Source organism: Scheffersomyces coipomensis (genome assembly GCF_036884675.1).
Source record: "Scheffersomyces coipomensis strain NRRL Y-17651 chromosome Unknown DFJ63scaffold_1, whole genome shotgun sequence".
NCBI classification, from domain to species: domain Eukaryota; kingdom Fungi; phylum Ascomycota; class Pichiomycetes; order Serinales; family Debaryomycetaceae; genus Scheffersomyces; species Scheffersomyces coipomensis.
The window spans coordinates 2,115,541-2,138,806 of record NW_027042892.1 but is presented as its reverse complement, the minus strand read 5'-3'; the positions used below and the strand labels follow the sequence as shown (position 1 = coordinate 2,138,806).

The following is a 23,266-nucleotide window of genomic DNA, read 5'->3' as shown; positions in this document are numbered from 1 at the left end:
TTTGATGCATAACTGATTTTGGATTCTTTAATCTACCAACAGTATGTTTGTAAATGAGTGGCTCCAAAAGTTGCTCTGATTTCACATCCAATAAAGTTAAGAAAGACATACAGAAACCTTCATAAAGTGATCTTCTTAAACCATAGATGGACACTATATCCCTGACATAAAGTAAAGTTCTCGTCAAGGTACGAATACTGAAATGTGGTCTTTGGTTAGCCCCATCGACAATTTTATTACTTGAAGAAAGTGACTTTGCTTCTAAATATAATTCAGCAATATCATTTCCAATCCATTCATCACCTAAAGAATATCTGTTGATGTATTTATCAATAATTGCGAGTAAATCATTAATATCTCTATCTGGAGAATGGACATAAATTTCACTGAAACGGGATCTTATACCTTGGGGTAAATCTCTTTTACCAATATCCGTAGAAGGATTCATACACCCAAATATTCTGAATTCAGGATGAGCAATGATAGATTCGACGTCTCCCTTTTCGGTTAATAATAAAGATCTTTGAGTGGATGCTTCAGCTAACAAGTCCGAAATACTTTCTAAAGTATCTGGAGAAGCTAAATTGATTTCATCTAATAACAACCAATTTCCTTCTCTAACAGCTTTGACTAAAGAACCTTCAACGAATTTAAATGAGAAGGAATTATCTACTGACCCAGCTTGTAATTCAAAATCTTTGACTTCAGTTTCGAATTGGAACCATTTTTCAAGTAAAATTGATTTTTGTTCTAAATTCAACTTTCTCTTCTTTTTGGGAGTTTCTTCTTCACTGTTATTGGACACAGTTTTAAGAATATCTCTAGCCATTCTTAAAGCTTCTCTCCATAATTTAATCACATTCTTCCATTGACTCTTATTAAAACATTTAGATAGCATTTGAGAAAATTTTTCATTCTTCTTTTCAGAAAATGTAGCAATGAATAAATTCTCAAACGTTTCCTGTATCGGTATAGCAATAGATTTGGCACTTATAGGTTTATAACCACCTAACAAATCTCCTGATTCGGTTTGTTGAGAAACATTAATAACGACTAATTTCTTATTCATTATTTGGGCCATTTGTTGAACCACAGTAGTCTTACCGGTACCAGTTTCACCTACTAACAAAGTTGGTTCACACATCTGTATAGCGACACCGATTTGTTCCATTAAACGTAAGGAATGATTTGTTCTTGCGAATGAAGTAATGTTTTGACTCTTCTTATTGTTATATAATGCCTTATCGATTTCTGATTTCACTAATACAGAACGACCAATTCTTATTTCATCATAATCATCTAAAATTTTGGGAACATGATTAGATACAAAAACTTGAACTCTAGATGCTGGAATTTCTAAATTTGATCCAATACTAGTAACAAGTGGGGTTAAAGCTGATTCTTCAGTAATAGCGCTACCATAACAGTCAACTGCTTCAGCGAAAATTCCATCATAAACGGATGATTCAAGTAATTGATTTGGAGACGTGACCCCTTCATTGATTAAAATCTTGTTACATCTTGAACAAAACTTCATTAAATCTCTAAAGGAGATAACTCTTGGATTGGAACCTTTATTTAAGGAGATGAAAGATGGTAATGAATATATATGAATGACTTCATTATAACATTTGATGAATGAATTAAGGAAATTCTCTAATAATGGGAACTTCTTTAATAATATATTTCTTAAATCTTGTTGAGTTGGTAATGCTACTTTTATCTTTTCCCATAATCTTGACCCGATCATATCTGGAATGGAATCATTAGTTGAATCATTTGATATTCTTATAGTTGAGATTAATTGGAATCCATTTTTGGCTTTGATGACTTCACCACGAGATGGGATAGTTAATTCTTTCTTTTCTAATAAAGTAAGTAAGATTGAAAGTACTTCAGTGGGAGCTTTATCGATATCTTCTACTAAAACCCATTTACCTTCTTTAACAGCTGAAGTCAAAACACCCGCCATCCATTGGAAAGTACCTGGTTTTTCCCCTGAAGAATAAGTACCTAATAATAATTTAGCATCAGTTTGTTCACCTAAATGAATCTTAACAATGGAGTTTTCATATGACATTAAACGAGCTAATTGATTGATTAAAAAGGTTTTACCTGACCCAGCTTTACCATATAACATTATAGGTTTATTATTTTGAATGCTTTGAGCAATATTTCTTAATGCTTTGATTGATGATTCAGTTGGAACATAATTGGAAATTTCATTACTGGTACTATGTTTGGAAGATGGGACAATAAAATTTGACACTAAAATTCCACAAATAGATATAATAGATGGATGTAATTCTGATACAGGGATATTTATGATTGAAGATGATGATTTCTTGTTGGATTCATCTTTGGCAGGTAAATTAAAATAGTTGGATAATCTTTTAGCTTCTAATAAATCTAAGAATTTATAATCAATATTTTGATCATTTTCATAAATTGAAATAAACTCGGTATCTTTATTAAAATGATGATGTAATAAGCGCTCTTCGGCAGCTTCTGAAGAATTTAAATATAATGATAATAATTTGATGGATAAGTATTTGGATACATCCAATTGAGAATTTTCAGTATTAATGATGGAATATAAAACTTCAGGAGATACAAATGTCATAAATCTAGTACGATCATATGAAAGTAATCTATAAAATGCTAATAAGATGACTTCTAATTCTTGACATGAGATAGAAGGATGTTGTGATAATGATGCGAATATGTTAACTTGAGAAAGGAAGTATGCAATAGTATTAATTGATTCATTATGAAGTTTAACAAGTCTTGAAAGACTGGAAAGAATGATACTACCTGGAATAACAGTATTTGAACCATTATGAGTTTGTTTGAACTTATTTTCAAATCCAGAATAGTCAGTGACCCATCTAGCTGTCAAATCAAGAAGAATATCCTTACATGAGTAAAGTACGGGTACTGTAGTTGATGTTTGTAATGCAAATAAGGCTAAATCATTCAAGTTTTCACTTATGGATAATGATTTTTGAAAAACATAGAATTTTGGGATTGATTTGGAAGGAAATCGTTCCTGGTATTTCTTATACAATAGATCAGCATCTGCTATATTGAATGATATATAGTCAGTCATGATACCGTAATTTCTATTGATATTAAACAAAGAATTCTATGATTGAAAAGTTTCCAAAATACAGTTTATACCGTTAAGAAAAAAATCTCCCATACAAAATAATTTTTTGGTGTGCGATGAGAAACTATTTTTGCATTCCTGCATAGACTGGCATACTTCATCTCTTTATAATTGCAACCAAATGCAACTGCAATTTAATTGTAGTGAATTTGTAGTAATGAGTCATTCATTAAGGTATTTGTATGATTAATGGTTGTGTTAGATTTAAATAGTTTTTAAATAGTAAAAAGTTTATTCATTAAAGTAGTTGGTATGATCCTAGTTTAACTAGTTTTTCACAGCCATTTACTATAAAATAAAGGATCATTTTGCAAAGTTAATTGGATATATTCTGTAAGATGTACAGAAGTTAAAGAATCCAAGAAAAGAATCGAAACTCACTGTAAAAGAGAGGCTAAAGAGTTCTAATGGTTTAAGGCTCAAAAATTTGGTATGGTATGATATGTAAGGTATAATTCTGTAGACATAAATACAACATTTATTCTAAGTATACATAGCTTAAAAAGTGAAGTAATGTACACACAAATGGTATAAAAAGTATACCAGTTACTTCATATGACGATAAGTCAAGATATTAACTTTCAATAGGATTAAAACAATGCTATAAAGTCATTATATCAATTGTAAACCAATATACAGTGATTTCTTGTGAAAATTTGATCATGTGACCAAAATATCGTGACACACACTCTATAAGAAGACATTTAACAATTTTTTTTCAGAAAAATAAGGCAACTTGTCCGAGTGGTTAAGGAGAAAGATTAGAAATCTTTTGGGCTTTGCCCGCACAGGTTCGAGTCCTGTAGTTGTCGCCATTTTCTTTTTTTTATTTTTACTATTTATCATTTTAACTTACCTATGTTTATTCAACTTTTAACTATAATTATATAATTGTAGACATTGTACTTTGGTAGTTGACTGAACCTATTCCTTTGCAACTCAATTGATATTGTAAATTAGCCAATTGAACATAGAGTGGCTGTTAAAGGAAGAGAGGTCCACAGTTTAAATTATCTCACTGGCTGCTGCTGATAAAGAAATCAGAGCCACTCCCTATTAACACCGAATACAATTTTAAAGGATCGAAACCATATCGAATTTTAACCACAACTTCAACTCCTTTCTTTTTCCCAAATCCATAGTGTTGGTCTGGGTATAGGGAAAGATGACTGATTCCATTAAAGATCTCGTCTATATAAAGGAATCAAATCAATTGATTCAAATTGAAGTGAGTGATTCGGCGTATGATTTGAAAATCTCCACCATTACCGAGTCATCTGTCATTGATAATGATACTCCACAAATTGAAGGTGGCAAACATCAATTACCATCATTTTTAAGTGAAAACAAGGTTTATATCATTGATTCTGTTAACTCTGGTACGGGTAGATCTGATCAAAAGAATTTATATTCCAAATTGATTAAACCTTTATTTGATTCCATCTTACATATCAATCATGCTTATATTGCAACTACTTCACCCTCATCAGTTATTGAATTTGCTCATGATTTAAAATCAAAATCAAATGATCCAATCACAGTAATCTTCATCAGTGGTGATACTTCAGTCAATGAATTCATCAATGCCTTACCATCCATTGAATCATCTTCAAAAATCACGGTGTTCCCATTCCCATCAGGTACTGGTAATAGTTTATCTCTTTCCATTGGGCTCACCGATGAGATTACAGCCTTACAAAGATTAATCACTACCACTACTCAATCACCCCTTAACTTATACGAAGTTGAGTTTCCCAAGGGAACCCTGTATTTAGTCAGAGATGAAAAAACAGTGGAAATCACTCAACCATTGAACTTTTTAGTGGTGTTATCATGGGCGTTTCATGCTTCACTTGTGGCTGATAGTGATACACCTGAATTAAGAAAATTCGGATTAGAAAGATTTAAAAAAGCAGCATTTGCAAATCTTGAACAAGAACAGAAATATGATGGTGAATTCATCATTAATGATAAAGAAGTAGTGGAAGGGCCATTTGCGTATTGGTTAATCACCGCCTCCAAACGATTTGAACCTACATTTGAAATCCTGCCTAAGGGTGATATCATTGAAGATAGTTTATATTTGGTTTCATTCAAGACTGAAACTGATCCATCCTATATCATGGATATCATGGGTCAAGTTTATAATCAAGGTAGTCATATCAATGATCCAAGAGTTACTTATAGAAAATTAGAAAAAAATGATAAATTAGTCCTTAAAGCTTCCAACTTAATATCAAAGAGAAAGAAGAGATTCTGTTTAGATGGTAGTATTATAGAATTACCTGATCAAAGTACAAGTGAATTGTCTTTTAAAGTTAAAGATAATACATATAATAATTGGCATATCTATATAGTTAACTAATACATTAAATACATTGCTTTAGAGTTATCTTCTATAACCATTTCTTCCATTATTATTATTCCCTCTTCCTGGCGGAGGAGGTAAATATCCTGATCTACTTGATTCAGTGTTAGAATATGATGAGTAACCACCATTACCAGCATTATTATATTGCCTGTTTTGACTTGGATATCTATTGTTACTGTAATTGTTGTTATTATTATTATTATTATTGTTGTAATTATTATTATAATTGTTATTATTGTTGTAATTATTATTACCACCATTATTGTAATTGTTATAACCATTATTATTACCATTATAACCCCCATTATTGTAATTGTTGTTATTATTATTATAATTATTATTATATCCTGTTCTGTAATTACTATTTTGAGATCTTTGAGCAGTGGCATTCTGCTCATAATAACTTGTCTTATTCAACATATGTTCAGTATAAGATCTATATCCTCCTCTTCTCATGTTATAAGCAAGATAAATCTCTTTTCCTGATGGACCATGATTGATATAACCCCTATTATCTTGAGGAGTATTATATCTACCACCACCACCACCATTTCTTTGATATCCAAATAAAATATTATTCTTATCTTCCTCATTAAGTGCCACTACACCAGGTATAAACCCATTCAATAGCATTGACTTACCAAGTTTCTTGGCCGGCTTCTTATATGTTACCAAAAGATAATCACCATTAGAAACATCAGGCATGTTACCTTGTTTCAAAGGAAATACTAATTTACCATCCACACTATACTTTTCATGTTTGATAGCTGTACCGGATAAATTCGTCTTGGCACAATGGAATTGAAGTTGTTCATTATCATTGATATATAAAGTTTGAGAAAACTTTTTAAAATTCTTATTCTTAGTTGAAATGAATAATACATCTTGTTTATTTGTATTTCTATCCATTTCATACTCGCTTAACAAAGGATAAACTCCATGAACAGCTTTTAATAATCGATCTTCATCAATGAACGGTAATAATGGAATACCTTGCCAACTCATTTTTTTCCCATTCATATCAATCTTAAAATCTTCAGGATAAAAATCAATAATTTCACTATTTGGATTACTCATTAAATCTCGGAATTGTTCAGGTAAAGCATGACCAGAAGCAGCTGGTAAAACCGACATCAATTGTTCAAATGGTCTTGATGGATTTCCTTGTTTGAATTTAATCCCTTCTTCTCCAACTATTTCATGAACATTGGCAATATCAGCCGCAAATGGAGCATAATGATATGGATAATACCATTGCCATGCAGGACATCCTTGATAATAATAAAGTAAAACCCATGAAATACCTTCAAGATAACAACGTACAACATCACGTCTAGTACTTTCGATTTCTTCTTCAGTTTTAGCATGGAATTTAGTTTCATAATATCTCTTTCTATATCCTGGTTCCCATAATTGGACATCACCATTGATTTGAGCTTCAACATCATCATCAAATGATCTCTTCTTACTAGCAGCACTTGTAGCCGTAGGAGTAGATTCTTCATCTTCTACTTCAGTAGTGGAATTATCTTGTGAAGTTTCTTCATCTTGAACTTGTTTTAAAGCTTCAACTGCACTTATACCACCATTATTAGATTTTTTAGAATCCAATAATTTCTTTAACGCAGATGCTGCATCAGCATTAGACATATTTGCTTTCGTTATTATATCTCTATTATGGACAATATCTTTATTTGAAAGTTGTGCATAACCCTCCACCAATTCACCACTTGTGGTCATTAATGGCATATTCATATCAGCCATTAATGGAGCTCTATCACTCCCTTTTGAAACTTGTTTACCATATACACTCTTTAATTTTTTCTCTTCATCTTGTAAAAGTTTTCTTCTCTTTTGACTTTCTTCTCTTCTTAATTCATTATCTCTTCTCTTTCTGAAAATATCATCTTCTTGAGATGCTACTGAAGCCATAACTTTTTCAACTGAATCCATATTAAGATTACCATCACAGGTTAAATAATCTTTCAAATGAGGTAATAATCGTTTCCAACAATTGACAAGAAGTTCAATCCCATTATCTCTAACATCCAAACTTGGCATATGAGGTAAGAAATCATTACCCACAAAGAAACACATAAAGATCCAATCATCAATGGCTCTTTCAAGATCATAAGGAAACAGTAGTTGGGGATTATATAATTCAAGAGCCAAGTATTCTCTTAATACGTTGATATGTAACCATAAGAATGGTTTCTTTTTATCTCTTTCAGCAATGGCTGCTTCTTGTTCAGAAGTAATTGAAAGTTGATCTGATACAGTCATTCTTTTATCTTGATTTGCAAACACATCTTCTCTTAAAATTCTGAAATGAGGTTCATGAGTAGCTAAACCTAAGAAAATCAAATCGGCATCTAAACCATATATACAATGTCTAGTATTTGGATTATATTGAGGATCTTGTCTTTGCAGCCTTATGAAATTCATTAATTTATGTTCACCTTCACCTGGTACACTGGCATCACTAATGATAACTTGTAAGTCTGCCCAACCTGGTTCAGTTGCAAATTTATATGCGGTCCAATATCTTAATGCTTCAGTTAATCCATCCATAAATGGAGTACCGGGAGTGATAACATTAGTATCCCAAGATTTCTTTTCCTTTATAGAAGTATCTATCACCTCTCCTCTCATTTCACGTTCTTTTATATCACGTTCTTTCTCTTCATTCTGTATCTTAGCATCTTGAACAGCTCTAAATCTTCTGGCTCTTTGTTGATTCATTTTAGCTCTTGGAGCAACTCCATCAATTGAAATCATCAATACTTTTCTGGGTCTAGCCATCATTAAAACTCTATCAGTATACGTGAAAATATCCAAAAACATTTCATCTTCTGTGGTTGGAGCAGGTTTATGTTCAGGATGAGTACAATTATGAACAATCCCATTCATATCTAAATATAAATTATCAATTTCTCCATTGGGGTTCTTGTCACTATACTTTGCTCCACCAATCTCTTCATCAACGTCTTCTTCTTCAACGGGTGAAATACATTTGGGGTATTTACGAGACAACCATCTAAACAATGCTGGAACACCCATGATGCTATATTCGTTCTAGGTGCCCTTATATCTTATTAAAGATTGTACTTCTTAACTATGAAATTTTTATGGTTAATTCTCTTTTTGTACCTTGGTGATTTTTTCTTTGGTGATGAGAGAAAGTTTTGAACTTTATACACGAACTTGTATCTATAGTATGGAGAAATAGATCTCTAGCTCTATCTTCTTACCTTATAAAAGGGGAATTAACTTAAAAGTCTCTCATATCGAATCAATGGTTACACTATACTAATCCTGGTCAATTATTCTACTCAGTTGATACATGATTTAATGCTCGTAAATACAATAGTTTGATGTATTTTTTTGCAAGGTAAATTTTCGCAACTATTTATATTTATTATCATATATTATTAAGATTTTATATTAAACGATTATATTTAAGTAAACATAATCTATACAGTTACATAACCACTAATCAACCTTCTTTGATTCTTCAACACCATCATCTAATTCAGATGCGGCAAAATCAGGATCAGTAGCAGAATTAAAAATAATAATACCATTATCCTTAGCATTTGCTCTTTCATCCTTTTTATAAAAGTATAATACTACAAATGTCCATAAGGATAAGGCAACACCACTAGCAGCAGTGAATGAATAACCCTTTAAGAATCTTGGAGCTTCAACAGTAGGGAATACTAACACAGATGTCCACGCTGTACTTTGTTGAGCAATAATATTACAGATAACAAGCATGATGTTACGTTCTCTAATATCTTTTCTTGAAATATCCCCTAACCAAGAATATAATACTGGAGCCATAGCCCAACCAAAACTGGAAACACAGAATCCAAACCATTTTGCTCCTTCAGGAAGATCCCATACCGCCAATAAAACATTACCTAACACGTTAAATACTTGACTGAAAATAATAGCCCCAGTTCTTGTGTTAAATAAATCAGCAATGGAACAAGTAATAGTTAACCATAATAAACCTAATCCAGGAGGTAAAGCAGTATAATCTTGTAATTCACCAGGTCCGAATCTTGGTTTACCATCAGCATTCGTTAAAGATTTCAACCAAAGAGCAAAAGCACCAGTAGACATATTACTATTATTCCAACAGAAGATATTCCAAAGACATAAGACATATACGTGCCATGAAGTGAAAATAGATTTCAAAAGTTTAATATCAAAGAAATATTTAACCACATTTTCTCTTGGTTTGAACCCCTTTTGATCATCTAACATTCTCTTTCTGGCAATTCTAATATCATCATCACTTAAAAAGATACTGTAACAATCTTCTGGAGTTCCTGGAAGCATATAGAATCCAAGAACACCAACAACGACAGAAATAATACCATCAATGATGAAAATCCATTGCCAAGCTTCAAGACCATTAATACCACCCATATGTCTTTCAATAGCACCAGAAAGTAAACCAGAGGTAAGGATACCAAGATATTGTCCAAGATAATAGAAACCTGCTCTTCTTGAAACTTCCCCAGTACCACCTTTAAACCAAGAAGCAAATAAACTATGATAAGCAATATAACTTGTAGCTTCAAACCCCCCAATGAAAAATCTAAGAGCTTTTAAACTTGGAACATTTTTAACTCTATAAAGGGAAATAGTTAAAATAGACCATCCAAGATCTAAACTTGGTAACACATAATTTAAAGGAAATGCATAAAGGATATACATGAATGGAATTTGGAAAATAATATTACCTACAGTGAACATAACTTGAGTTTTAATGAAATCATTACCTTTCATATCAATAGCTTGTTCTAAACCACCAACATAAGCATTGGTTAAATTAGTTTGATCTAAATACTTAACCCAATAAGCCATTAATGAATAAAGAGTTAATAAGATATCGATTTTCACAATTACTCTTCTTTCAGCAGCAGTATCATCATCATGGAACCAATGATACCATTTTCTATTACTTTTAACTTTATTAGTGACTCTATATTCATATTCATCAAAGAATTTATACCATTTTCTATCTTTTTCATCACGATATTCAAAAGTTTGTTGTTGATCTGATACTTCAGTAGATAAAACTTTTTCTAACGATCCCTTTTCATCAATATGACTATGAGTTTCAACGGGAGCTTCTGGAAAGATAAAATGACAATTTTCATCTTCATCAACTAGACGTCTAGTTGGAATAAATCCATACTTTAATCTGCTTCTAATAATACTCATCCTAATTATAAGTGAAATTAGTGAGTACTTAGTTTTTAAGCCTTACGCTGATCGACTCTTAATGCAAACGGATTTTGTATCATTATATAGTGTTGGTTTCCTGGTAATTATATAATTGAAGCTGATAACAAGTGTCACTATTAACCCTTACAGAAAACTGTGGCTCCCCATTATAAATAGCCGCAAAAACTTTTTCCATTCCTTATTTTGGTACAGGAATTATTTTTTACCGCTGAGAATATTTTTTAGACGGTATAATTTTAGTCTTTACTTATCTTTAGTCAAGATCAACCAACCATCAACCAAGACAATTAATTAGATCAGTTAGATGTGAATCCACAGTTATAATCCATTAGGTATTACCGTAGAAAATTAATTTTATACACTATACGTTATTTGCATTGCATCTAATTACAAATTACGGTAAAATCATCCTGCCGTGCAATCTTACTGAATCACAAAACAGATCTAAAGTCTTGTCCTTTATTTCGGATAATTCCTCCTTAAATCAAATTAAGTTAATGTTGCAAATACACGTGAGTAATTTGGAGGATACCATTCCTTTTAACCTTACCAACAAGGTTTTATGCTGTTAAATATTCTTTCAAAATAAGGTTGTAGATACTTTAATCCACGGGATATACGGCATTCAATCTAATTTATTGACAAACGCCATACTTTCGATAAATTACCTAAACATTTAGATTGAATTATGTTTCCTTATTTACTCTTGGGGATTTATTGATCAATTTTTCTCGTAAATTTTTTTTTCTGTCAACAATGCTGTCCCATGAAGCTATCATTCCCCCCTTGATCTTCCACACCGATTGTCTTATCATCACTGGCGGCATATGAACCACAGTAGATAATGAACTTTTTACGCAACTTATTATCCTTATTTGGTAAATTGGATCTTTTCATTATTCAACCTCTCATGGGTTATCATTTTTGGTCTCCACCTACATTTTTAACTGTTAACCGCCAATAATTCATCTAATCGGTAATTGATCTACCGAGTAATTTTACTACTTTAATAAAAACGATTTATAGATATATATATTATACTTAATGAATACAGATAGAACTGAAAAAATAAAAATTAGCTAATCTTTTTGCTTTTTGTTGGCACCTTGTTGATGATTTTGATTCAGAGATCTCTTTTTATCATTATTATTATTAGCATTATTATTATTATTAGAAGTTGTATTGAATGAAACAACTGGTTTATTATTATTATTATTATTATTTTGGCCCTTTGCTTGACCACCACCTCTCTTACCAGCCTCTGGACGAACAACAGCTGGACGATGTACTGTCAATGTAGATTCAGTATATGGAGAACCTAATGGTTTTGATTTAGCTTGAGGAGCTTTGTTTGTTACAGCTGGCTGAGGTACAGTATTTGTAGCAACATGAGCTGGAGCTGGAGCTGCAGCAGGAGCAGTATTAACGGCTTGAACTGGAGCAGTGGCTGCTGGAGCAGTTTGAGCAAAGTTTGACATAGGAGCTGGTGCAAATGCTGATTGGAATGGAGATCCGATTGGTGGGAATGGCATACCAGGTTGGAATGCAAACCCAGAAGTTTGGAATGGATTTGGCAGTGGGATAGGTTTAAGTGGAATTGAACTAGGAGTCATATTAAAAGCACTAGGTGAATTACCTGAAGTTGGAGGATTCTTAGCTGGTGCTGCATTCGATGCTGCATTAGATGCTGCATTCGATGCTCTTTCAATCTTTTTATTTAACATTTTAATCTTAACTTCAAATAATTTTTCAGTTTGTGTTCTAGTAGCATTCTTTTCTTCTTCTAACTTGACTGCAAACTCTTCCTTCAAAGTCTTAATTTGATTTTCATAGTCATTCTTTAAAGTAGTCAAAGCTTCATTACTGTTAATTCCTTCTAATTTAGATTGATATTCCTTTTCTAATTCTTCTTTTCTAGTATTTAAAGATTGTTCCAATTCAGTAGCTCTAGCCTGTGAAGAAGCTTCTAATTCTTTCTTAATAGCTTCAACATCAACACCAGAACTACCCAATGATTGTTCTAATTTCTTTTCATATTGAGCTTGCAATTCCTTTTCTAAAGCAACCTTCTTCTTTTCGAAATCTCCAGTCAACTCCTTTACCTTTTCATCCAATCCAGCAGCAGCACCACCATTATTTTGTGATTCCTGTTTCAATTTAGAAAGTTCAGCAACTAAATCATTCTTTTCCTTAGTTAACTTATTGATGTATTTTTGAGATTCTGCTTTTGCTGAATTAACTTGTTTAGTCAGTTCCTCCTCAACCTTTGACCGTAATTCCTTGAGTTCAACATCATGAGCACTCTTTAATTTGGTAATTTCTTCATTCAAATTAGCAATAGTTGTATTAGATTCACTGATTCTTTCATTTAGTGATTTGATTCTTGAATTAGCTTGTTTGGTGAATTCACCTAATTTACCTCTTAAGGCTTGAATAGTAGCATCAGATTCAGGAGTTCCAGCTGTAACATTTGCTCTTAATCTTTCATTTTCTTCTTGAACTAAATTAACCTGTTGTTTTTGAACTTCGACTTCTGTAGTCAACTCAGTTAATTTCAATTTAAGTGGATCCAATTCCTTTTGAAGGCTTGCCAATTGATCTCTTAAACTCTTCAATTTTTCTTCTTGAATATGATTTTCAGATCTCAAAGTAATATTACTTTCTCTTAAGATATTGACTTGTTGTAATTGATCAGCAATCTTATTATTTTCATTTTGACTCTTCAATAAATCAAGAGGGGTTTCTTTAGCTTTAGATAATACAGATTTTGCAATTGATAATTCTTCAGCAACCAGCAGGACACGTTGTTCAAGTCTACGGTTTTCTTCAACTAAAACAAGAGCTTTAGCTTCGAACTTTTCCTTTTCTCTTCTCAAGTAGGTAACCACATCCTTAAGTTCTTCTCCTACATTTTCAGTTTCGGAAGGACTCTTACTTAATTCTAATTGATTTAATAAGATAGAATTCTGTTCACGTAATTCATGAATAGTGGACTTAGCTTCCTTTAATTCTTCTTCAACAGCAGCTTGTTGCACACTCAAAGCATCTTGTTTTGAATTCAATTCTGAAGTTATTGATTGTAATGAATTCTTCAACGTCTCTACTTGAGTCTTATAATCTTCGATATGTTCCTTACTGGCAAGTAAATATTTAGATAATTCATTATTCTTTTCTAATTCGTCATGATATTTAGCTTGAGTATCAGAACTAAGACCAGATTGAATTTCTAAATCTTTACTAACACTTTCCAATCTTTGTTTATAATTTGCTTCCATACTATCAAATGAATCGGCCTTAATTTCATATTCATTAAGTTTCAATTTCAATTCATTTAATTCTTCCAAGTGTTTAGCATTAGCAGATTCTAATTCATTTTGAGCAACTCTTATGGTTTCTTTAACTCTTGCAAGTTCTTCAGCTATATATTCTTTTTCTTGTCCGAGTGATTTGAATTTTTTCTCTGATTCAATCTTATATTCTTCAAAACTATTTGTAGCATTTACCAAAGCATCTTCACTTGCTTTTGCTAATGTTGAAAGATCATTTACTTGACTTTCAGATATTTTCAAATCTTCCTTTAATTGTAGGATTTCAATCTTTAAGGTCTTCTTGGATGTATCATCTTCTTCAGAAGTATCATCAATTTGTACTGCTTGACGTCTGGTTAATGAAGCAGATAATTCCTTAACTTTATCATTCAAGCTTTCTATTTGTGATTGTTTTTCTAAGACTTTATTCTTGGCTTCCATCAATTGTCTGCTAATTTCATTAATCTGTTCCAATTTAGCATTTTGTGCTTTCAAAGTTAACTCAGATTGATTTGATAAGATGAGAACCTTTTCTTCCTTTTCACCAAGAATCTTTTGTAATGATTGATAGTTTTCAATAGATTGATTTAATCTATCAGTTAATTCTTTTGTAGATGAATCTCTTGATTTTAATAATGATTGTAAGTTGAATACGAATTCGTTCAACTTAGTCTTATCTGATTTGAGTTGGATGTTTTCATCCTTCAATGATTCAAGAACTGATGCATTAAATTGTTTCTCAGACTCCAAGTTATTAATAGTTATAGTGAATTTAGAAACATTACCTTCGATATCTCTTAGTTCATTAGATTTCCTAATCAAAAGACTCTCTTGTTTGCTTGCTTGTTCTTTCCAGAATACAATATCTTTCCTGAGTTGATCTATTTCTTTACTGGAGCTATCTAAAGCTCTACGAGTGTTTTCAAGTCTTGCTTCAGCTAATTGTGATGCATTCTTAGCATTGGCTAATTGTAACGAAAGATCATTCTTGGAGGATGTTACATCTCGAAGTTTGTCATTCAATTCTGTGGAGATTTTACTGTTTTGATAATGAATTTCCTTAAGAACTTTATCACTTTCTGATAATTTAGATTTCAAATCGTCATTGATTTCTTTCAAATATCTTGAATCAGAATTGGTAGAGATCAAGCCACCTTGATTACCTGATTTAATAATATCTCTTTCTTTAACAACAGCTTCATATTTGATAGTTAAGCTATCTAATTCACTTTCAAGAGTTAATATAGCATCCTTAGCTTCTTCAATGGCGGCTGATTCAAGACTGGCATTTTGATCTTCCTTTGATTCCAATCTTTTACTTAATTGTCTTACAACTGTAAGTAATTCAGAATTCTTTTCTCTTAATTCAACAATACTTGAAAATTCTACCAATCTTTCAGAAATCAAACTATCTGATTCGGATTCTTTAGTGGATTCATAATTACCACTACGTTGAAGAATACTTTCAATGGCTTTCTTTTCATTGACAGTTAAAGGATTTTCATTATTGTCTCTTATCTTAGAATGGATTAAATAATAACATAATTGACGACCAAGATCCTTGGTGAGTTTTTTCAATGATTCCAACTCATTCTCATATTCAACAGCACGAGATCTTAATCTATTCACATCCTTTTCAACTTCAGATTTTTCCAGTCTGATTGTTTCAACCTTACCTATCATTTCCTTTATAGACGATTCATAGAATTCAATTTGATCACGATAATTGGAAATTACTGGTTTCTTAGATTCTAATTCATTAACGAATGATTCTAATTGAGTGGCCAACTTTTCCTTTTGAGATCTTTCCAATAATAATTGTTTCTTCAAATGAGTAAATTCGGAATATAAGGCCGATAATGAAATACCTTGCGTGGAAGCAATGAGAGCTGATGAATCTGTTAATTTTGGTAAATCTGTTTCCTTATGTAATTCTTTATCTAATAATTCTTCAGTACTCTTTAATCGTTCTTCCAATTCAATAACTCTTTCTTCTTTAATAGAAAGTTCAGTACGTAAAGCAGATATTGATGAAGTAGTCTTTTCTTTGATTTCTTCCACGTATTCTTCCAATTGTGCTATACGGTCAGACTTTTGATCACTTTGGATTCCTGATAATTCAATTAAATCATTCTTATTCTGAAGTTCTTTTAAGAATTTAGCCTTTTCAAATTCATAATTTGTAGTGGTTGACGATACTAATACCACATCTTTTTCATTCTTGGCGGTTAATTCCCTGATTTGATCATTGGCAGCCTTATTTAAACTCTCCAAGGTTTCGTTTCTGGAAGTCAAGTTCGATATTTTATTTGAATTGAGTAAATATTCAGATTCATGTTTCTTAATGAGATCGGTGAATCTAGCTTGAGTTGATTTTAATTCTTCATCATACCATTTAGATTGATTTTTTAAATATTCAACTTCATTTTTAAACTTTGTTAATTCAAGCTTTGCATTGAAATTCTCATTTCTTAATTCGTTAGTTTCTTTAGTTAATTCATTAATTTTCTTGCTTTGATCTATATTTGTACTACTCAATTGATTAATAGTTTCAGTATACTTGTATGAACTTTGAGTTGAATTATCCTGTAACCGTTGAAGTTCCTTTTCGGATTGTTTTTCTTCTTCTTGAAGTCTGGATGACCGTTCTGTTAAAAACTTATTTGATTCTTCCAATTCTTTAAGACGATGTTGTTCTGAAGTTAAATTATTCTTGAGAGTTTCAACTTCTTCCGAAAGAGTATTCGCCACCGTTCCAGCTTTTCGAAGTTTTATATTTAATGTATTAATTGTATTATGATAATTCTTTTCATTATGTTCATTTTGGACTTTAAAAAAGGAGTTTTGGGATTGTAATTCATTAAATTCTAAAACCTTTTTCAGTAATGCAGCCAATATGGTTTTATTATGGATCGATTCAATTAAAGAATCTTCAATTGAAAGAAATGACAGTATAATGTTTTTGTCCTCTTCATCGATTTCCACGATATCATCAACCGTATAGTCAGCAGTTTCATCCACAGTTTCATCAATGTTTTCATTTTGTAATTGAGGCTGTATTTTACTAACTATAGGTGAACTTGAAACATTTGGATCATCAACAGCTACGTTGAATGATTTTGGAGTAATGATTTCATCTATATCTTTTAAAGCAGGTAATGATTTCAGTGGGGTAGCGAATTGAGGTATAGTTTGAGGTATTTGTAATGATGAAGTATTTGGATCTTCTGGTTCAACATCATCTTCAACATCATCTTCCACTATTTCTTGTACAGGTTCTTCAATGATTTCCGGAACACGTTGTTCAACTTGTTCCGTGGTATGTTCTTCAACCGGTGCTACAGTTGTCAGTTCAGTAGGTTCATCTTCATCAACCACTTCGGTGATTTCTTGGGGATGGTCATGTTCAAGGAAGTTGTCTGGGTTAACAATACTTTGTGAAATATCTGCATTCAATTGATTGATGGCATCAGCAACTATCATTTCCACATCTCCATCTCCATCTCTATATATTGGATCTACTTCAGTAGTAGTATGATCAATTGAAATATCAGCATTCACTTCCTGAACATCATTTGAATTAGTAGAAGTTGTTTCATGAGCCGGTATGGTTGGACTATGATCAATAATGACTTCATTGGAACCTTCAGTTACTGGAACTTCATCATCATCATCATCATCATCGTCAAGGTGTACTATTTCAGGTCCGTCAGTAGATTGTGCTGGCTTAACTTCAGGTACATCAATTACTTCAACCTTACTAGTTACTTCATCTTTAGGGATGTCATCAGGGTTCTGATCACTCATTCTAACCCTTTGAAATGAAAAAATATGATGAATTGAACTATTGATTAATGAATTAGATGTAGGATTCAATTATTATCCTATTATCAGTTTATGATAGTTGTATGTGAGTGAGTTACATTATTTAATCAAAACATTGCGACACTGACGACATTACTCAGAATGAAATGTCTCCTAAGGGTAATTACCCTAAAGAGTCCATACTTCCACGTGATCGATTCCCGATCAAAACTCATTTTTCTTTTTTTTGCCGCTGTCAAAACTTAAGCGTGTTAATTATATTATAAGTGGATTTGGTAGTGCCATATTACATACAGGACAGGCCATACTATACAGGACACACCAACCAACAAAATTTTCCCAGACAGGAGAGAGTAATAGAAAAAAAAATTCTGAAATATATCAATTACAATTTCAAGTTGTTTCAATCTTTTGATACATTAGTCAGATAAATAACCATTAAAGATGATTGAACCATCCTTAAAGGCTTTAGCTTCCAAATATAATTGTGAAAAGTCCATCTGCCGTAAATGTTACGCCAGATTACCACCAAGAGCCACCAACTGTCGTAAGAGAAAGTGTGGTCACACCAATCAATTAAGACCAAAGAAAAAGTTAAAGTAAACTATTCAACCTTATATTCACTTTGTTTTATGGTATATTCTTTCAATATATCTATCTATCGGTTCATCATATACTTCACACTGTTATTAATCAATAATAAATTAAATCAATCATTATCATTTAACATTATTAGAATAGTTGAGGATATATAATATAATATCATATGATATGGTATGAAGAAAATCAATCAAATCAAATAAAGTATTGTATTTAGCTTAATAAGTTCATTTTAATATAAAATCTAACGTTATAGATGTATCAAAAAAAGAGAGTAGACGTTTTATTCATATCCAATCAAACTCATTCATCCCCCCATTTTACACTCAAATGAAATATGGTAATAAGAATAGAATTATGAAGGGAAAGTTATCAACTACATTCTCAGTTCTATTTCAAGTTCCATTTCTTTCAATATCACTATGAACCGAATACCTTCCAATTCACTGGTTGGTTGACCGAACAATGTGTCATGAAAAAAAAAAGAGTTTGAGTAATGTATGGGGTTTGACAATGAATGGAGTATGGGTTATGGGATTGAATACGTTCACTTATTGTAGTAAATTATTAGAGTATTTAACCATCATTCAAGGACATCAAATTCATTTTACATTGTTCTGTCAACAGTTGCGTTGAATTTACAGTGAGCGGTCGTAACGTCAAGATTACACTAGGACAACCTTTCCTGTTATTCATGATCCCCAATGTGATCATCAACTGTTTAGTTACCATATGAACTTATCATCATCACATCTAGGTTAACCTTTGTAAACTCTACTCTATAATCAGTCTCTACTCTGTAACAAACCCCGAATCATCATCATCGATTTTGAAGAAGGAGAGAGAGAGAATTTACGGGAAAGGTCGTGCGAATTGTGCCAAATCCTGCTTACACTGATGTTGGTAAAAACAGACAGCCAGATTTGGAGATAGATATATACCAATGGGGATCATCAAACTTTCATTATTTAATCATATTTATTTCTCATCAAGGTCTATTTAAAGAATCAATTATCATCACGAGTATCTGCTTCAGCATTTGCCTCATTGACGGGTTCTTTAATTTACCATGAACAATAATAATACCAATCTTCTTCCTGATCTAGTGGTAAATAACATTCACCATCTGCCAACAGGTAATAATCAAAGTGAAGTAGTACCAATTTCTCAACAACAAAAGAGGCAAAATAGTTTATCCAACTATATGATAGGATCTTCCAATAAAAGAGTTCCTAATACTATGCCAAATCCTGATTTCCAATTTGGATCATCCCCAAATAAAACCTCGCAACCTTCGCCATCAACCCCCAACGTACAAGCCACAAGATATAATAATCCTATGGTTCGGGCCAATATAAGGAGGAACATCGGTTCATCTCAACCAGGTGTACAAGGTTTAGTAAATATGAAAACTCCAACTCCATCTGCTTATGAAGTCCCCTCCAGTCCAAATATTAATCCATTAGCTAATATTTCAAATCAAAATCATTCAGATCTGTCCGAATCAAACCCAGTAATGGATCAACAGGATCTACATCAATCAAGTGATATATCATCTCTTCCAAGAGATTCTTCTGCTCCAGCAGCTACCCCTTCAACCATAGTGAATCAAGATTTAAATGAACAACAAGGTAATCAACAACGAGCAATGTCAGATGAAGAACAACAATTAGCTACAAAGTTGAAAGAAACCTATAAGAATATCGTTAATTTTGAAGAAGTGGTTCAAAAGAATTGTATAGAAATAACGATCAAGATTAATCAAATTACAAGTAATACTAATAATAGTAGTCTAGTATATGGGAATTCTCCATTAATTAATCAACAATTATCATCATCGGTTAATTCAAATAACTCATCAATTGCATCAACTACGGTTAGAACTTCAGAATTACTGAATGATTTATGGACAGTATATCATCATAACATAACTCTTTTAGATAATTATTATGATTTTTTAGTCACGGCATTAAAACCTTCATCAAATAAAACTCATTTCAAAACAGGCAAAAATATTGTTGAATTATATAAAATTCCAAGACGAATGTGGGTCTATGGTATTGTGGGATTCCTTGAAGTTTTAAAAAACATTATAAGTATATTTCAGGATCATGAAATTTGTTCATGTTTTATTGCATATTGTTTCAATATTATCTCAATTCTTACTGACCCAGTGTTGGAAATGGAAGGATGGTGGCTGGAAAAATTAGGTGATTTATCAAGAATGGCAATAGCATTATACCCATCAAAATTCATTGATTGGAAAATTAGTGCTGAATACTGGTATTCCATTGCCATGAAAACTTTATATGGTCATGGAAAGATTTATTATCATATGTGTACCGTCCAACAGGATAATTTGGATGCATTAGTAAACATTGGTAAATCAGTAATTTGTCATGATCCATTCGTTCCAACTCAACATTATTTAAAATTAGTAGTGGAAAACATTTGTACTCAAAGAAATATTTTATCATTGTTGGAATTACCCATTATTGATTTCATAAAGATTCATAAGGTTCTTTTAAGTATTTACTCCAGTAATAGAAATACTGATGGAGGAGTTTCGAATTCAGTTGAAAGTATCCATGATAGTCAACTTCAATATGGAATTGATCTTGTTACCAGATATGGTCTTACCTTTGGTTCAGATTCTAATGGATATAATTTTTTCACCAGAGAATTATATACTCCAACTGGTGTAACCTTGATAAATGATCCTCATCATCCATATTACTTACAACAACAGCAGCAACAACTTCAACAACAACAGCAACAACAACAGCCTAGCGCTACTAATACAATCGAAAAAATGAATTTCTGGTTTAATAAAGGATCTTCTTTTGCCATTGCAAATATTAATCATTTAGTTGGTTTAGGTGATGCAAAGAATCCATTCGCCAAGATATTCATGCTTCCAGAAGCCTTAAAGGAAAGAAAGGATAAAAAGGATAGAAAACGCAAATCTAGAGTTTCCCAATCTCAACAAGTTGAAGAATCAATGAATGGAGTAGATGGACAATCAGTAGTTGCATTAGATTTGTCTTCCAATGATTGGTTTTATTGCTTACAATTCATCAATAAGTCGGTATTGGAATTATCCATCCGTATTTTGAATCATTACTTGATTGGTCCAAAACAAGCATCAACGGGACATGTTATTGTTTGGTTATATTTTTTAATTTCGGTAGGTGAAGCTACAAAGAAATTTCCAAATTCAAAAGCCATGTTTGGATGGATTTTTAAGAAACTTTTCCCATGGGAATCATTTATAAATTATTTGAATTCATTACTTGCATTTGTCAAAAATAGTCCCAAATTAAGTGAATTATGTAATCATTATATCAATCATTATTCTGATTATATTCAACATTTCAATAATAATGAATCACTTCCTGAAGTTTGGAAATGTTGGGGTACGTTATGGTTTGATTGTATTGAAGAAAAGCTGGATTATACTGATGTTGAATCTGCTGGTGTCAAGAATAATAATTTATTTGATATGCCAGCTTGCGGAACATATCCCGTTGTCACTATGGCCAATGAAGCAGCTGATCAAAAATCAAGAAAAACCACGGAAAGTGAAAATGATGAAAGAATAATTAGAATTGTATTATTAGCCAGAGTTTTGGCTGATGAATATGAATTTGGCTTGATTAGAACTCCAAATGAATTCAAATATGATGAAAATATCCATGCTACTACCGATTCTTCAGTAGTTCCAACTCCTACTAATTCCAATGTTAGACAAAGTGATCCATATTCTTATATGGAAGAATTTTTATTAAGTGATGGTAGATTTGTGCAAAATAACTTTTTACAAGCTATATCGCTTGATAATTTATATGGAGTAGCTGATGGATTAACCCAAGCTCAAAAGGATGTTTCATGGTTTGGAAGATATGATCATGATTTAGATGATGATGAAGAAGAAGATGAAGAAAGATATTCTGAATTTGAAGAAGATATGTCAGAATATGAAAATAATAATTCATATCATCAAATGATTACTGATCAAGGGTTTTATTCAGAAGGTGATCCTAATATTGATACTATTGAAGGAAATCTTGGAGAATTTATGGATACAAACATTACTTATATAACCTTGGATACTAATATTTGGTTAAAGCATTGTGGAAGAGTATTTAAATGTGTTCGTAATGGAGTATTCAAAATCCTGATACCTTTAATTGTATTTCAAGAATTAAGAGCTTTAAGAAAATCGGCTGAAGCAACTATAGCTGATGCTGCTACCAGATCTGTTATTATTATTAGAGAATTATATTTATCAAAAGAAATACTTCCATTAAGATATGATGGAACTGTTGCATCCGATATCAATGAAACCACTGAATTTGAAAACAATTCAAATTGGAGATCAAGTGTTGATGAAACTATTTTAAACTCCGTCAATGAGAATGATGAAATTGGTAAAAAACTGGCCAAAGGAATTAATCAAAAATTATCCATTTACAGAGCCAATAAAGATGATGATCAATTAGGTGATTCAACTGTCTTAAATGCAAAGATGGCAAGAATGTTCCGATATTGTATATTGATCACTGATGATAGAAATTTAAGATTAAGAGCTAAAACTGTGGGACTCATAAGTTTCCAAAGCAGATGGTTTTTTAATCAATTAGAAAATACGTTTTCTAGAATGTGCATAGATTAATCTAAAACATGAGATCAGTTTTACCAATTATATTTAATTTTTACAGCATCATTAGG

The 23,266-nt window shown here is 31.8% G+C and overlaps 5 protein-coding genes and 1 non-coding gene across 6 annotated transcripts; 4 read left to right on the top strand and 2 right to left on the bottom strand. All coding sequences in view use genetic code 12, as the record gives it.

Annotated features, from left to right (window-relative positions):
• The first annotated feature begins 3,899 nt into the window (after nucleotides 1-3,899).
• On the top strand, nucleotides 3,900-3,981 carry DFJ63DRAFT_t22. Its single transcript has one exon. It is a non-coding gene; the product is annotated as a tRNA-Ser (tRNA).
• On the top strand, nucleotides 3,914-5,747 carry DFJ63DRAFT_339643 (uncharacterized protein). The gene has a single exon (XM_064908715.1). It carries the CDS (start codon nucleotides 4,335-4,337, stop codon nucleotides 5,532-5,534), a length of 1,200 nt encoding a protein of 399 aa, XP_064765106.1. The 5' UTR covers nucleotides 3,914-4,334; the 3' UTR covers nucleotides 5,535-5,747.
• RAT1 (ssRNA exonuclease) lies at nucleotides 5,547-8,816 on the bottom strand. Its single transcript, XM_064907941.1, has one exon. It carries the CDS (start codon nucleotides 8,598-8,600, stop codon nucleotides 5,559-5,561), a length of 3,042 nt encoding a protein of 1,013 aa, XP_064765105.1. The 5' UTR covers nucleotides 8,601-8,816; the 3' UTR covers nucleotides 5,547-5,558.
• A 216-nt stretch (nucleotides 8,817-9,032) lies between these two features.
• DFJ63DRAFT_333233 (putative permease) lies at nucleotides 9,033-10,778 on the bottom strand (the record flags this gene model as incomplete). Its single annotated transcript, XM_064907823.1, has 1 exon — nucleotides 9,033-10,778. The coding sequence occupies one exon, from the start codon at nucleotides 10,776-10,778 to the stop codon at nucleotides 9,033-9,035; it is 1,746 nt and encodes a 581-aa protein (XP_064765104.1).
• A 7,535-nt stretch (nucleotides 10,779-18,313) lies between these two features.
• RPL40B (Rpl40bp) lies at nucleotides 18,314-18,792 on the top strand (the record flags this gene model as incomplete). The annotated part of the gene is made up of 1 exon (XM_064906757.1): nucleotides 18,314-18,792. A coding segment is annotated over exon 1 (154 nt), but the record flags the coding sequence as incomplete, so codon positions are not given.
• Nucleotides 18,793-19,604: 812 nt separating this feature from the next.
• DFJ63DRAFT_321861 (uncharacterized protein) lies at nucleotides 19,605-23,210 on the top strand (the record flags this gene model as incomplete). Its single annotated transcript, XM_064907372.1, has 1 exon — nucleotides 19,605-23,210. The coding sequence occupies one exon, from the start codon at nucleotides 19,605-19,607 to the stop codon at nucleotides 23,208-23,210; it is 3,606 nt and encodes a 1,201-aa protein (XP_064765102.1).
• Nucleotides 23,211-23,266: the final 56 nt, after the last annotated feature.